Raw genomic sequence first — 16,679 nt, 5'->3', positions numbered from 1 at the left:
TATCTCGGTCAAAATATGAAGAAATCAAAGCTATCACGCCTGACATGTCCGATACACAGTTTGAGATTTGTAGATGTATCAGTACAAATTTAATTTCAAGTAAATGTGAGATATGATTTAATTTAGAAGTAAATGCCACTTTTCATGCAGTGAATATAATGTATAAAATGACGGATTGCGACAAAACTGTTAACTCAAACCATTGAATGATTTACTTAGGAAATGATGAACATATATAATATACTGCCAAGGGTTGCATATAGTTAACCAAAAACCATTGAATTTATACGGTTTATGCGGTAAAGACTGAAAATACAAAAAATAAAAAGTTCCTTAATACATGCGTTACATTACATATATCTATTCTTGTTTTACTTAACTGAATAAACCAATTAACAACATGAGATAGGTATGCTCTCAATGATCAACAAGAAAACCTTAGTCTTGTGTATGTACATTGATTACACGTTTGTTTGACAATAAAATGTTTGGTGGGAAAAGTCGTGGTACGAAACATTATGGGTACGAAAAGACCTTCAGTATGTTTATCTACAATGTGAGTAATTTTGACATATGTTTACAAGCGTAAACAAAGACTAGGGTAGACAAAAAATGTTAAACTTACGCCATGGTGGGCCACAAAATCATCTAAGGTCAAGAGACTAGACTTTCCTAATGAGAATTGAAACCGCGCGAAGCGGCGGTATAATTTGCATAAAACCACCAGCGAAAACAAGTCTAGGTCCAAAACCACTAGAAATAGCACTAGGCGTTCCACCACATATAATATTTGGATAATAGGAGCATATTATGGAATGATCTGAAATTTAAGGAAATGATACGAAGCTATGCCACATAATGGCCATTGACTGTTTTAACTTTCCGTCTACTAATATATTCAGCTCTTTACTTCAATAGCATTTTTCATAATATTTTTTGCATTCCGTAATTCTGCTAGATCATCTGAAATTGATTATAAATTAAGCAACTAGCATTTATCAGTAATTGATTGTCATTTGGTATTTGTCAATTGTCTGGAGCACCCGCATGTCGCAGTACTTCTCATTTCTGACAGGTTTGTTTTTATTTCACTTTAATTCGAAAATTCATAAGTTCAGTGAAATGAATAATGCTTTCACCACAGTAACAATATGTGATTTCTAAAATAGTTTTATCTTTATAGGTGCATGAAACATCATGTTCAAAATTATATAATTACTGAAAGAGGCCGCAATGCAAAAATCATAATTCTGAAATTCTGTGACTGATCCCTTCACAGATTTTCTTTCTTTCCCTGCTGTTTGATATCGATGACATCTCAACTATCTGACTAACACTTGAGAGAGTTTAATCAGTACGCAACTTGCCTATGTGTACCGTACCGGTAAAATTTTGTTCCGTAGGCCTGAGCGATGTATTGTTTCGCATAAGAACTCAAAACTCGAGTTATTCTACGATAAATCACACTTGGGAACTTATTATTTCGATTCTAACACTACATACTAGTATCAACAGTGTTAGAAAAAATGGTAACTACTTTTTACGACCGTGCTACGCACCTGGATCGGATGACTTCATTGCACGCGAGTGGTTTATTGCAGAATAACCCGTGTTAAAATTTGCTCTTCATGTATGTAGGTTATTTACTGGTCGTGTTAGAATAGACGATCATTGACGGCGTCCCATTTCTAACTAACTTATTTTCCGTACTGTTTACATGTATTTTTTGTTATATTATAATTGGTCATTTTTACTTTTCTTCAATGTCCCACCTTATAAATATAATTGCAATATCTGAAGCAATCCGTTTGCTCTATTTTTCTACTATACTTTCTACTTGTGAGTAACCAACTCTGCAATGCACAGGTCAGGCTGTGTTTCTGTGCTCAGCGTTCCCAGCGGGTCTAATTTTACTTCATGCTTTGTGTGTGAGAGTACAGATAGATTAGAAGTTTGGTACAGATTTTCGTATTGTTATTTAAATTATATCTATTTGATTTCTAAATTAGTTTTCTTGAACTTCTGTCAAAACATGATTTTTTCTTCTACTTGGTTATTGGTGTTCTTTAACTGGGTATTTTTGTTTCAGATTTTAGGATTAGATGATCTGCATCCGATGAAGCTGAGTAAATGTCCAAGAAATGTTTTACTAACCTTCGTTGTGAGTGTTATTTTCATTGGACATTTAACTTTAAAGCGGCTACGTGGAGGGTATTTGGTAAATATATGGTGTCAGAAACATTATTTATTATATAGTTTTACATGTTGACATCTTTTAAAAGTCACTGCTGTTAGCTATATCAAACATTTTTCTTACTCTTCACCATTTTTTAAGATTTAAATGAAAATTGGAAATATATTTAATGATGGGTTCACTTTATTATAATGATAATAATACCACATTTATATAGTACCCTTTTCGTGCACATGTACACGTTCAAAAGTGCCGTACAGAAGAAAACAAGACAAATATATATACATTTTTAAAAGTATTTAAATGATCCTAGAATAAAATACTGTTCTACGCTGTGTTATGAAAGGAAATAAATGCATTGGTCAATTAACGAAAAGTTTGTACAAAGAAGTAGGATTTTAGCAGGCTTTTGAAAGCAGCCAGCGTTTGAGCTTTCCTTATTTTGACGGGAAGGGAGTTCTAAAGCTTGTGAGCAGTGAACGAAAAGCTGAGATATACATCACTGGTTTAGTTTTTGGCATAACCATTGACAGCGTGTCTTGTGATCTTAGCTAGGTTTCTGACCTGTTTATACACTTCTATCATATCCCTTAAATAGCCAGGAGTCTGATTGTGTAGTCTTAAAGCTGTGGGTCAGAACCTTGTTTCGACCCTGTATTTCACTGGTAAATAATGGAGCTCCTTCAAAACCGGTGTTATATGATTGCGACGGGGCAACTTAGTGATGATGCGAGCTGCCGTATTCCTGACATATTGCAACCTGTTAAGTGTGCTGTTTTAAATATACCACTTAAAAAGGCATTACAGTTAGGTATAACCGTTAGGTAACCAGTCTGTTGACAAGGGTCTTTGTGGCATCATTGGTAAAATACCGTCTTAAGTTACCTATTCTGCGTAGTTGTGCATATCCAGCCCGGCGCACAGAGTTGACATGTTCTATATCCATACTGTTGTCAAATACTGCACCTAACACATTTTGTGGATTTTATCACAGAGTCACCGACCTTCGCCGAGACGTCATCAATATACTATGAGTTATGGTTCTGTTGTGAATAACATTACCTCCGTTTCATCAGCAATGAGCTTCAGCATGTTGCAATGCATCCACGAGACAATTTGCTAGACATTCAATGCGGCACAAAGCCTTACCTCTAGCCACAGCTTCTATTGGCTTAAGGGACAGGTATAATTGAGGGTCATCGGCGTAGAAATGATGAATTAGTCCATGACGTCTGCATATGGCATCAACGGGTTTAGTTTACATGATATAGTCCTTTGGACCAAGTACTGATACTTGGGACACACTGTATGTCATCATCATAGGCGTCGACAACTCACCATCAACGCACCAAGTTTGATAACGGTCACCAAGATATGATGACATCCATGCAAGCGCTTTGTCTGTGACACAAAAATAATGTTCGAGCCGGGGTAACAGTGTTTAAATGTCAGTTGTGTCGAAAGCTGCAGGCAGATAGAGTAGACTGTTATAAAATATTGGTCGAGAGATGTGAGATGTCATTCTGTACCTTTATCAAAGTCAACTCAGTTGAATGAATTTTTCTGTACGCAGAGTGAAGTCCCTCTTGTAGCTGACTTTCACTCATGTGCAAAAAGGAAGATTAGACACAGGCCTGTAGGTTTTGAGGATATATGGTTCAAGACCTGGTGTCTTAAGCAGAGGTCTTATCCTCGCACTTTAAAACTCAGTTGGTGCATAACCTTATTTCATTGACGTAATTATGGTGTTTGTTATTAACGGCACGATCTCATCAAGACATTTCTTCGAAGGTCATGTTGGTAAATGGTCAAGTTCACAAGATTTGTTTGGAAATATTTAAATTATTTGTTTTACCTCTTCTGTCGTTGCAGAAGCCAAATCAACAGGACAGTTTGCAACTTCCCGGTGTTCTGAACAATGCAAGTCTGCTTAATCACAATCAGTTTGGCTATGCAAAATAATATCATTCCGTTTCTTTTCAATTTTCTCGATGAAAAAGTCAGTTAACTTCTGCGCAAGTTCCTTTGAGGATGAGTTGGAGGAACGAGCAGCATCATGACTGTCTCCTAGTAGATGTTTGGTTATCTTAGCCAAACCTTTGTGGTCAGTGACACCCGACTTTATCATATCAGAGAAGTAGTCGGTTCGGGCCTAAATAAGGTGTTTATTTACGGTAGCACGTTGGTCCCTATAAAGTTGATTGTCGATTGTAGGCTGAGAATAAAATAAAACAAAACATAAAACATTACGACGGTAAAAATTGTACGTAAATCAATCAATTGATTAAGTTTTGAATAAATCCATTGGTTCATTACCCAATGGATGATTTCTTTTACTAAGTTTTGAATAAATCCATTGGTTCACCAAAATCTTTTAAACCACCTTTAAAGGTTTCGATACCTATTCAAAAATATTACATCAAACATGAAAAGATGTTGTGTAATAGCTTAACGTTTTATTTTGTTCCCTGCTTCATTTAATTCAGACATAAATTACCCAATGGATGACTTCTATTACTATCGGGGTAACTATGGTAGTAAGGCATTTGTTGCTACAACAAAAGGAGAAGAAATTAAGTATAATATGACGAAATGAAATGCCTCGCCTTCAGTCTTTAAAATTCTGCAAAAATACAAAACGACAAAATATCAGCGATGACATAATGTTCTTAAATAAAAAAATGCATATTTTTTCACTGAAGTAGCTTAGTTTTAGATACAAACTTTATATGTTGAAAATTCTCATCAAATGAGCCGCGTCAAGCATAAACAGCCGTTATCGTAATTTTTTCACTTTTTCAGTTTATTTCATCATATAATAGTACGTTTTTTAAACTTTCTTGCAATGTATATATTTCTATAGGTTGAAATGGACTATACCTGCGTAAAAATACAAAATCGTAACCCACTCTACCAGACGAACGTCAAGTAACGTCAAAAACGTCGACGTTAGTAACGTCAACGTACAAAAAACATGATGACAGAAAATAAAGCAATCCTTCAATTTACTTATCTTAGCAGCATCGATGTACACATATAATAATATTAGTTACACATACTGCAGTGCGCTGATATGGAGTATACACTACCAGTAAATTCTATGTGGGGCTTGAGCGAAAGTAAACTACACATTTTGTAACGAAATTATTTCATTGATTAGTCACTTCATTTGATGTTAATAAATAAGTAATAACATATTTCCTGTTTTCTAATGTCATTTATCTTCAAGTGGCATTTCAGGATAAATTTGTAATATCTACATGTTACACTATACATGTGATTGTCAATCGTCCGACGCAGGGGGCGGACAAAGAACGTCCTGAAACGGACGTCTCATCAGCGGCCTGACGTGGCGGTATAGATACGTCTGACGTTCCTTGCTGAGTCCTGCTGGCCTAATAACTGACGGAAGATCATAGGTGTCCATTCGTAAATAGTTCGTCTTGCAAATGACAAATCGGATTTCCTCGGTGCCGTCTGCGGCTACCTTCATGTACACTACCCCGGGTTCGCTTGATGTGAAGCGGAAGTGATAATATTTGGAAATGTTTGGCACTTTTTTGAACCTATCACCGAGGAACATCTTCCAGTCTCTCCACTCCCACCCATTCTCGTCGTATGTAACCGGTACATTACTGTGTGTCGATTTGTGTACAACATCTACCACGTGCTGGAGTGTGTCACAGTTCGAACGCCGATACAACTTCTTAATAGTACCAAACCCGGCGTCGATCAGGCACCTGCACAGTAAGAAAATGAAGACGTATCACGCTGTATGGTTATGATTGATCATGTAGACAACTAATTAGTGTTTTGATGTTAATGTATACAGTTAAATACCAGTAACATTATCACTTGCAATCTTCATAGGTCTAAAATCACATTGAAAATGTGTGTCAAAATTTAAAGCAATATAGATTCTAGTTTTTACTGTACTCATCTACGCATTGTCGTTTTTTTTTAACATTTCACAACGTGCATTTGCTGGTATGGCTCGAAATCTTTAATCTTTTAGTCTTTAACTGAAAACTGGATTTACGGTAGTTCAAATGATTCCCAAATACAAATAGAAGTGTTTAACGATTTGGAACTGTTGCACTGAATAATTAATTATGACAACCTTGTGTGTCCTGGTAACTGCATCATATATCTGATTGTTCTGTGCCGCCCGGTCATCGTGCGCCATGATAAGTACGCCAGCACATATCTGTTCTTGTTCTGACCTGGTAAACAGTTGTACATAAACGTTATTTATAATAAATATCATAGTCAGAAATAAACTAGCTCAAATAAAACACAAACTTCAAGATGTAATCGCCGTTTACTTTCAAATTTAATACGGTATACATGTACATTTTTATGTCGTACATATCACACATCGTTCATATGTTTCGACATAGATATTTTTTTCTTTTTCTGAACACACAAACAAACTAATAATAACATCACATCCGTTAGTATGGTGCATCATATATATATGAGCCGCGTCATGAGAAAATCAACTATGTTGGTTTTCTCATGGCGCGGCTCATATATTCTTGAAACTGGACAGACATAGAACTGTAACAATGTAACACAAGAATAAATCTTTACTTAAGCTACGATATGTCAAGGGGCTTTTGTGACCGTCAACAGCAGCTTTCATACAGAATGAAATTATAAAAACAGGATATTAACTACACGAAACGTTACGCTAGTCAACGAAAATACTTACCGAAACAATTATCAGCATGAATACCACATTCCGTCTCTCCAGTACCGAACGTGTGGAAGGCGTGATCAATCATTGATATAACAGAATCCGGTCCGTGTACATTCTGGCCATCTTTTCCTGAGAAAAGTTAAGAAAAACTGTTATTAATATGAGAAATATTTTGCTGCACGATTTTCAAATTATGTAATATCCGTTATGTTTTTAACACAACCATCAAGAATCTTAACACAATTAACTATAATTACAGACATGCAGTATAATTCGATCAACGTGAACGTTTGCATTTTAATGGGTAATTTTTCCTAAATTTAACAAAATGCCGTGCCAAAATGATAAAAAGATAATGAACTGATTTACCAATGGTTTGGTCCTCGTCGATGAGATAGTTGTACTGCTTATAGCCATCGGCCCGGAAACCAAATATCTGAAGACAGATAAAGTGCTGGATATTACATGGTCACATGACTAAAAAAAACAAGCGCTGTTTCTATACACCCCTCCCCGTCCCCGACCCCAACCCCAAACACACACACCTCACATACACGCATATAATAGCATGTCGTTATTTTATATGTTGTAACCTGAAAAAATGTCTAAAGTTATTTAACAGAAACCGTTTTCATTCTCAAGGTCACGGTGATTGACCTAATGACCCTAGAAAAAAACTTATCCTATGAAGTATGATCATAGTGAGACCAAGCATTCACTCGAAATTGGACGGAAACCAATTATTTTTCACCTAACGACATACCGGCAGACAGATCGACTTACAATGAGTAACAAAAATATGGCATAAAAATATGAAATTTAAGAACGAATTTGAAAGGATATAATGTTACTATCTTGATAATGTTGATTGTGAAAAAATATTATGATTTTTTTGTATGAATATATTACCATTATTTCCATTACAGAAACAAAGCAAAAGTATAAATAATTTATTTGTAATACCTGCACTCTTCTTGGTTGAATGAAGAATGTGGGTCCCTTTTCTTGCGCATGGTGAGGCAACTTGACATACTGACTAAAGTCGAACGTGTAATGTACGTCGTCTGTCGAAAATCCATCTCCCGCAGCCTGGTCTTGTTGTGCCCGGTTAACAAACATTGCTGTTGACCTTTCCACGCATTCTACGTATAGTTCCCTTTCTTTCCTGGCTTGGAGTACATGATTGTGGTACTTCTGTGTTGCAAGTATTTTGTCATTGTCGCTCATGGCAAGCTTGATATCCTGCTTACAGTCCTCGCATACTTTGCACACATCTTCCTTTGGAGAGGCTATTTTTATATGTGGCAAACAATTTTTCCATATGTCTTTAAATGTTGTTAAACCAACATACCTCTTTTCAGCTTCCATACAACGTTTTACATACTCACTGTGTACGGACTGCTTTGTGTCCGAGGATGGTAAGTAAATTGGGGCCTCGTCCTCTCGCCCTCTTGGTGCCGCAGGCTGAGGGAATCCCTCTTCGTTTGCGTAGCTCAGTATATATTGCACTGCGTCCTTAATTACTTCAGGAGGAAATGCGTTGGGGGCACGTCTACCGCTGTGGCCGTGAACACGTGGCTGAGCACCATGTTCTTCCATGTGATGTTTAATGTTTCTCAGTTGTCTGTCTTTAATATCAAACACCACTAGAAATGTTTCATGGCACACTGTTACACCCTCAAACACATATTCATATCGTGAACGTTTACGATTTCCCTTACATCTAGCATCAGAGATTATTCTCTTGAGAGTGCCCATAATTAGCATTTCCTTTTCACTTTTTGTCATTTCCCTTACATTAAGAATGTTTGATTCAATCTGGGAAAAAGTAAAATTACTGAAGCAGTTTTTTGTACATTTGCATCCACTGTCATAAATGGTTTTCACAGTGTTAATATCACACTGTGGATCTTCACTATTTACACTAGTGTCTTCATTAACTTGAGTTTCTGATTCATTACCGTATTCCTCTGCAAGGGGGGTAGCTGTGTAATATCTTTGAAGACGGGATTCAATGCTAACATCTTGCACCTCATCAATATCAGTATCAGTATCATAAGTTGCTGCAGAACGGCCAATGTTAGTTTGGTCTGTCAATCCAAAGCATGACAGAAGATCATTTAGCTCCTGTGCAAATGAAAAATAAAACATTTCGTAATTGAGGCATGCCATTGAAATATATTTAATGAAAAAATACTAAACAGGAAAGAAAAAAATAAGTTGAAAAAAAAAAGTTAACTAGATGAGGTTTCGAACTCGAAAATTTCGTCCTTGTAGTCAAACACGCTAACCAGTCGGCCACTGCGACGATAAGTAATTGCGCGATGAAAAATTAGGTTGATTTAATTTTTCGAAATCCGTACCATCCAAGGTCGTTGCAACATAAATAAACGGGATGATTTTTTTTTATTGAATATTTGCTAAAGCATCTAATTGGCAACATATTCATGTTTGCTTCCGCATTGCTTTCAATCTAAATATGTTCCTATGCATAGAATCTTCGTAATACAGCAGATCTATGCATGAGCATTTGCAAACAAAAATCAGTATTCATATCTGCCTTGTAGAGATGTGTTTAACACTTATCTTATATTCCAGAATGACATAAGTTAATAAGCAATCTAACAACATTATTTATACAATCTAAGCATTTTGACCGGTCCTGACCTTCGACTTTGCTTGAATATTGTATGATTATAGACGTAGATCTCTTGATATTTTGAAAAGTTATGTGGGTAAATCAATTTGAAAATACTTTCTCTGTCATCATTACAAATAATTCTATAAAATATTACCTCGAACGTATCCATTTCTTGAAATTTTCTTCTGTTTACAAACTGTCATGTGAAAATACGGGCGCCGCCATTTTGTTACGTCATTTCTAACATTTGACGTCATATTACTCGGAACAATTAATTTAACGATAACGGCTGTTTATGCTTGACGCGGCTCAAATGAATGTTTCTTGCCTTAATGTACAGAGTAACACTGACAAAAGAACAACATTCAAAATCTAATGTATATTTAAACAGTCATTTATTAAAGGAACTTCCATCTTTAGAGGAAGTACACATTTAAACTGCGTTTAGCTATACATACATTAGCTGGGTACTGTTTTAAAACTAACAGCCAGTACTGTTTATGAACACAAACCGGTTAATTCTATTTTTACATAGATTCTGTGAAGCAATTGATCATATTTTAGAATATTAATTTAAGTCTAATACGTCTTTACATATTCGGTAAATCTATTTCAAATTGATTTCATTATAGCAGCATTAATTCCTATTGTCGTAAGTTGACCAAAATGTCTCCTCTTTTTGAGGAAATATTGATATAGTCTCTGGTCGAGTCGATAAAATGTTAGTGAGTAATATTGTTCCGCTTAACTTAGTTCTTGCAGGTGTAAGGGTGTTGCATAAGCAATAAAAGTAAATCCAAACAAGGGCAAAATTCCATTATTCTTTGGTTTATTCATTACTTAATTCATGAGAATCAAGCAAATTTCATTTAGTATAAAACAGTTTCACAAGAAGTTTAATAAATAAATTGGTGAGCGATAATAAATACGCATAATGCATATATCGTTCACTTTTAAATGAATGTAATGCAAGGTGAGCATAACTTGGCAATTATTATCATACTACATATTTCTTTCAGTTTCTAAGCAACATATAGAACGAATAGGATAGTGAAACAATCCTTCTTGATTTTTCTTTGTTTATAAAAATACTTGAAAATATATTTCTTGGCCTTTTACTTATCTACAAACCTATCTCAAAGTTAGATATGTTTTTGAACGAAATTGTTTTTACATATCTGACAGATTGACATATGCATGTAATTGTAAATAATTATTGAATTTCAGAACAGTAATCATCCGTTGTTGTGCAGACGTTGCGCCTTTCAACCACTATGACTGCGTCTAAATGTATCAAATTTAAGGCAGAATATCTTAGAGAAGATTCATTCATTAAACAATATTACGACGAAATATGTAATAGGAAAATATAAACAACATGCAGTTAATAAGATTTATTTCTTAATGGCCCTTTCTTTCATTTCATTATCAAAATATGTTTAAGTCGTTTCTATGGCAACTAATTTCTTAAAGCCTTTTCGAAAGTCCTTTGATAAATCAAATTATAACTTAGATCCAGTATGTCATGAATAGAAATATTACCTAAATTTTCATATGTTATACTGATCAGTGGTTCCTTTACCATGCCAACATTACTTTCTTACAAAAATAACAGTTTTGACTATTGGCTGATCTATATGCTCTCCGAGGGGGTAAGATTATAGTGTATGTCCGTCCGTCCGTTTTTACGTCTCCCCAACAGTTCTTGTCCAGAGTATTTATAGTAAATACTAACTGAAATTAAGCGAAACTTCAAAGGTAATTTATAGAATGAATGACCATTTCGGGAAAAGAGACACCGGCTGCTTAAGGCAGGTTGGCTGTTTAAGAGAGGTACTTTCCATAGTTCTAACAACTGCACTACTAGAACAAGGTATTTGCTCAGTCGATGCCTTCCGCTACTGTGCTTTAACTATGCGATTAGCATGTTTTGGGTTGGGAAGCATTCATCGGTTTTACCAATGTTTTCTTTTGTTTGTATTTATTTCGTTCTTGTCCGGCATAAGAAGTCTTTTTGCATATAGTTTCAATTGATAAAAGTCAAAACCATTTTAGTAAAATACCATTTTGGTAAAATACAGGTCATTAAAAGGGTTTTTAGATAAATTATAACACCGTGGCATTTTGAAATTTTTGCGATCTTCAGTCTTTAAAAAACTTTCCATTTCCTGCTATGTTTGATGAAATATACGACAATGCAGTCTGTATAAATGAAACAATACTTTTAAACCTACAAATCACTTAAATATTCGCAAAATGTTGTTCATTATATCTTCGAAATTAATTTTTAAATAACTGTTTCGATAATTTGATTTTCTGCTCTACCATCATTGCTTACAAGCGAAAAAGGACGATGCATTATCCATTATTAGATAATGAAACGCAATGACAAAACACGGAATTGCTAAAATATATACTTGATTACACTCTTTTCCTCCTATTGTATTTACCTCAAGAGAAATATTTATATTACCTACGCCAAACTAACGCATTGCCACAAACACAGCCTGCAATTCACTAATTTCAGTGGTGTAACTTTAATCGAGCTTAACGTCGCATTTAGGCCTAAAATGTCATGATGTATCAAATATACAGTTCTTTCTACCTAATAATATCTTGTAATGTAGATGTTGTTTTGTCTGAACATGTTAACTCTTTGTTGTTGACGAATCTAACTTCGAACAAATATATGAATTCTGCTTTCAAAAATATTTCAACGCACCAAGCAAATGTTTATTTACATTTTTGCATGTTTCGTGATAGTTGGTTGATTCTAAGACAGCAACGAAACGTATTACTGGCTATGACTTATAGTAAAGTGCTTATCATTTGCATTGTTGGACGGAATTTTTGTTTGCTTGTTCCAATGCAATTTTAAGTAAAGGGTTTCACTGGAATATGAAAGCAACCATTTACCCTTTAGTCGCTTTTATAATTTATTTATAGATAAACACAAATTTTACTGAAAACTTATTTTGCGATTTCAGCAGACAATGTTCGAAGATTTGGAAAATGTTTAAAATTAATCCTGATTTATCTTCAGTATAGATATGCAACTGTAGATGTAATGAGAAGAACTCGGGTTGATGAACTGAACCAAATGTGCACCAGGCTAGGCAAACATAGATATACATTTCAGGATAGGCAGAAAATAAGATTCAAACATATTGTAGTAGATGACAAGAACAAAGCGATGTTTTGCTATGTGCCGAAAGTTGCATGTACACATTTGTTGCGAATATTTTTATCACTCAGTGATAACATAAATGTATCTAATCCTCTTCATTTGGAAGGGAAAGATGTCCATATTTTGAAAAGAAAGCTAACTTACTTGGATACATACTCCAATCCAGAAATCGAGTACCGAATAAATCATTATAAGAACGTGATTTTTGTCCGGGAACCACTTGAACGTGTTTTTTCAGCATTTAGGAGTAAATTCGTTCTAACACATGACCCTAGATTTATAAACTATTATGGGAGAAAAATCAAAAACAGATCCCGAAACGTTTCCAGTAAGATGTCTACAGATAAACATGGAGTAAATTTTACAGATTTTGTTCAATACTTACTACATTGGAGAACAATCGAAGAAGGATACAATGAACATTGGGACTCGTACTGTAACCTTTGTCATCCATGTCTTGTAAAGTATAACTTTATTGGAAAATATGAATCATTTGAGAAAGACGTTGCTGCTCTCTTAAAACTTCTCAGTATTGAGGGTAGAGTCCAGTTTCAAAAAAGAGAAGAAAATTATATGCATGTGCCATCGGCAGACATGATGTCTACTTATTTTAAAATGATACCGCAAGAACTGTTTGAAGATCTAATACAAATTTATACAGAGGACTATCTATTATTTGACTACGAGATTCCGTCCATTGAACAAGTATTGAAGAGACATATGTCATTTTAATCTCTGCGCATTTCTTTCTCAATTTATGACTTTAAGTGTTAGGTTTTAAACGATATAATAAAAACTTCAATAGTTACGTAATTGAAACCTAAGAACTTTTAAATATGGCAAGCACGTGACAGGAAAGCGTAAATAACGTAACACATAAAATCCTTTTGCTAAGGTTATCTGTTTTACTTTTAAAAAGTACACAGCCAATCGATTTCTTCAATTATATTTATTGTATATGCACAGAACATACATGTCGTGTATCAATCCGTTTTCTTTTCAATAGTATTAAAATTGCTTTAACTTGTTTATGTTATTCTTCCAATCACGTGTAACGTTTTTTTTCCAGCCAAAAGAACCAGTCTTCTGTAAGTGAAATTTTCCAGCCGCCTTCTTTTGTTCATTATCTATATATTTGGCTTATAGAAGCATAGAAATGTATAGCATGTAAACAACAAGGAAAACACAAACACATTACGGAAAAATGGGGCACCGCAATGGAACTTTGACCGATCAGTGCCATACACAAAACATGGATGCTTAGATATATTATTTGTGAGCAGTAGCTAATCCATCTCTGTGCACAACACAAACCATTTCCTTCTTTTTTGACTTCCTGTCAAATAACAATCAACGATCATATGCTAAAATATTATTGTAAAGTACATGAACACTCATTATATTAAATGTTGAACACTCATTATATAAAATGTCAGCTTATAATTCTGAAGATACTATAAAATGAATAAATAGATGGACCAAAGTTTGATAATAAGCATTTATTTTTATCTCTGTCTTTTATACGATTTTACCAACAAAATCTTAAATGCTTTGACAAATACAATTGTTTTCGAAGCAGTGAATTTAATCAACGCGCCTTTTTGATCTTTGATCATTAATGTAACGACTAAATGTAAGGATAAATTTCCCGGAAGCATAGAGCACCCCAAATACAGCTATAGATCTATGCATTGCAAAGTAGACCCGCGACAAAAAAGAAACTGAAACTGAAATATATAATACACGGTTTGCTTCGAAAATCGAACAACAAGTATATTCTTATTATATGCACAATGCAAAAAGGGGGATAAGGGATAGATAAAAGCATTGCAATATGTAATTGATGACGCATTTATTACACTTGGTAATTAATATATTGACAATGCAATGGTTTCAAAAAGGGAAGAGGTAAATGTATACATCTGAAACGCAGGCTTATGTTGATACTGTTAGATCATAATAATTATACAGCTCATGGTGAGTTCTGAACAGTATTCTCGGAACTATAGTTGACATTCAAGGTACAACATATGAAACATTTGTTTTTAAAAACGCGGGGGCAACTCATTAAGAATATTTTAAGTATCCAACTCTGTGGGAAAGAACAGTAAAACATGTATTGGACAGATAAGTTGTTTGTCAAGATGCTGTTCATTTACTAAAAAATCTGTTGTTTTGTGATATACTGCTAAACCTTAAGGCTCGTTATAGAGATAAAAACATACTTTGTTAAAGTTTAAAAATATTAATTTATATTATTCTGAACCGAATCTAAATTTACATGGAATTTTAAGTTATCAAATGCAGAAAAGCATAAAAGGTATTGTATGCGAAAATTCTAGCATTTAGCTCAAAAACTCAAAATATACAAAAAGATGATGTAATACCTGTCTTTATACTACAGATACTTTGATGTCAGTTTGTGACATATATTATTGTTAAACTTTTGACATTTTTAAACATTCATATATAAAGTACATTTTTATACATTACAAGAGAAAAAAAAACGGCAACAACCAAATCTTAAAAAAAAACTATTGACAAAAGCTAGATTTACATCAAGGCCTAATAAAAGCTGAGATTTTACCGTTACAAAATAAAAAAAGACTCAACTGTAATTTATGTATACATATAAAATTAAGCAAGTGCTACAACTTTAACGGCAGTTTCTCTTTTTTATATAAATGCAAATATGTCTTTAATGTAAAAATGCACTTTGTGTAATCACCTACAACGGATGTGGAAAATTCTTTATTGTCGAAACTGGCGATGAATTAAGAACAAGAAGAATTATTCCTGCACAACAAACAAGAGACCCATCAACTAGACAAGTTTCCTCTAATGATAATATAATAAACATATAGATGTTTGCAGTTATATAGATCCATACTTTCACAGTTCACATTTTAAAAATGAAAAAAAGATAGAAAAGGGAAGAAAATGTTTGAGGATTTGTTTTTAGTGCTCTTTGCTTCTGAGAAATCAATCTTTACCTATTATCTTTTGTAAACCAAACCTAAACATACGAGGGGTGTTCCAATAATAATGTCATTTGCCTTTGTTTTGCTAAACTACAAGTGTTTTCGTCATTTTAAATTTCTCTGGCCCTCAAAATACTCTCCATCTGCCTGAATACACCACTTTTGACTAGTACGTGTTTTATATTATTCCAAAAAGTAACATAAAATTCAACAGATAAATCATCACATCCAGGACTTTTATTTCTTTTCATTTCTGAAAGAGCTGTTTCACATTCTTCAGGAGTGATTAGACCCTCGTATATATTTGTTTCATTTTTTCTGAGTATTTTATCAAACCTGACAGTATTCTTCAGTATTTTCATACTTGTAATTTTCCCTATACAATTCACTTTAAAATCTTACTTCTTCATTAATAAGGAAATCTTCAAAGTCTGTGATCAATTTACCATTGAAATTTAAAACACTTAATGATTTTCGAGATTGGCTAGATGTTTCGAGCAAGTGAAAATTTTTGTGTTACTTTCCCCTTCGTCAATGACCTGTATTCGGGATCTGAACTTTGCAGTCCTGGATGTGATGATTTATCTGTTGAATTTTATGTTACTTTTAGGAATAATATAAAACACGTACTAGTCAAAAGTTTAATTGAAACATTTGCAAGCAAAGAATTGTCAGAAACTCAAGAAATAGGCATCATTTCACTTTTATATAAAAAGGCGACCCGATAAACATAGAAAATTATTGCCTCATATCACTTCTAAATAACGATTAGAAGTTACTTACTGAAGTTCTATTATGAAGTTAGGTCAACAAGGTGACATAAAAATTCGTTTTATAGGAAACAAAATTAGACAGATATCTGATATTATAGACTCTTGCGAAGAGACCGACATAGATGGGGCTATTCTTTTTCTCGATTTTCGCAAAGCATTTGATGCAATTAATCATGAATGTTTGTTTGAAACACTAAAGAG

General features: G+C 34.0%; 2 protein-coding genes across 2 annotated transcripts; one reads left to right on the top strand and one right to left on the bottom strand.

Annotated features, from left to right (window-relative positions):
* Positions 1-5,477: 5,477 nt before the first annotated feature.
* On the bottom strand, positions 5,478-9,283 carry LOC128552246 (uncharacterized). Its single transcript, XM_053533276.1, has 5 exons — positions 7,860-9,283; positions 7,266-7,332; positions 6,909-7,025; positions 6,315-6,417; positions 5,478-5,934 (listed from the first exon to the last, which is right to left on the bottom strand). The coding sequence occupies exons 1-5, from the start codon at positions 9,066-9,068 to the stop codon at positions 5,478-5,480; spliced, it is 1,953 nt and encodes a 650-aa protein (XP_053389251.1). The 5' UTR covers positions 9,069-9,283.
* Positions 9,284-12,604: 3,321 nt separating this feature from the next.
* On the top strand, positions 12,605-13,456 carry LOC128552245 (carbohydrate sulfotransferase 11-like). Its single transcript, XM_053533275.1, has one exon. It carries the CDS (start codon positions 12,605-12,607, stop codon positions 13,454-13,456), a length of 852 nt encoding a protein of 283 aa, XP_053389250.1.
* The last annotated feature ends 3,223 nt before the right edge of the window (positions 13,457-16,679 follow it).

This window comes from Mercenaria mercenaria, unplaced genomic scaffold (assembly GCF_021730395.1).
Source record: "Mercenaria mercenaria strain notata unplaced genomic scaffold, MADL_Memer_1 contig_2201, whole genome shotgun sequence".
Lineage (NCBI taxonomy): Eukaryota > Metazoa > Mollusca > Bivalvia > Venerida > Veneridae > Mercenaria > Mercenaria mercenaria.
The sequence above is the reverse complement of the archived record's forward strand: the minus strand, read 5'-3'. Positions and strand labels throughout refer to the sequence as shown.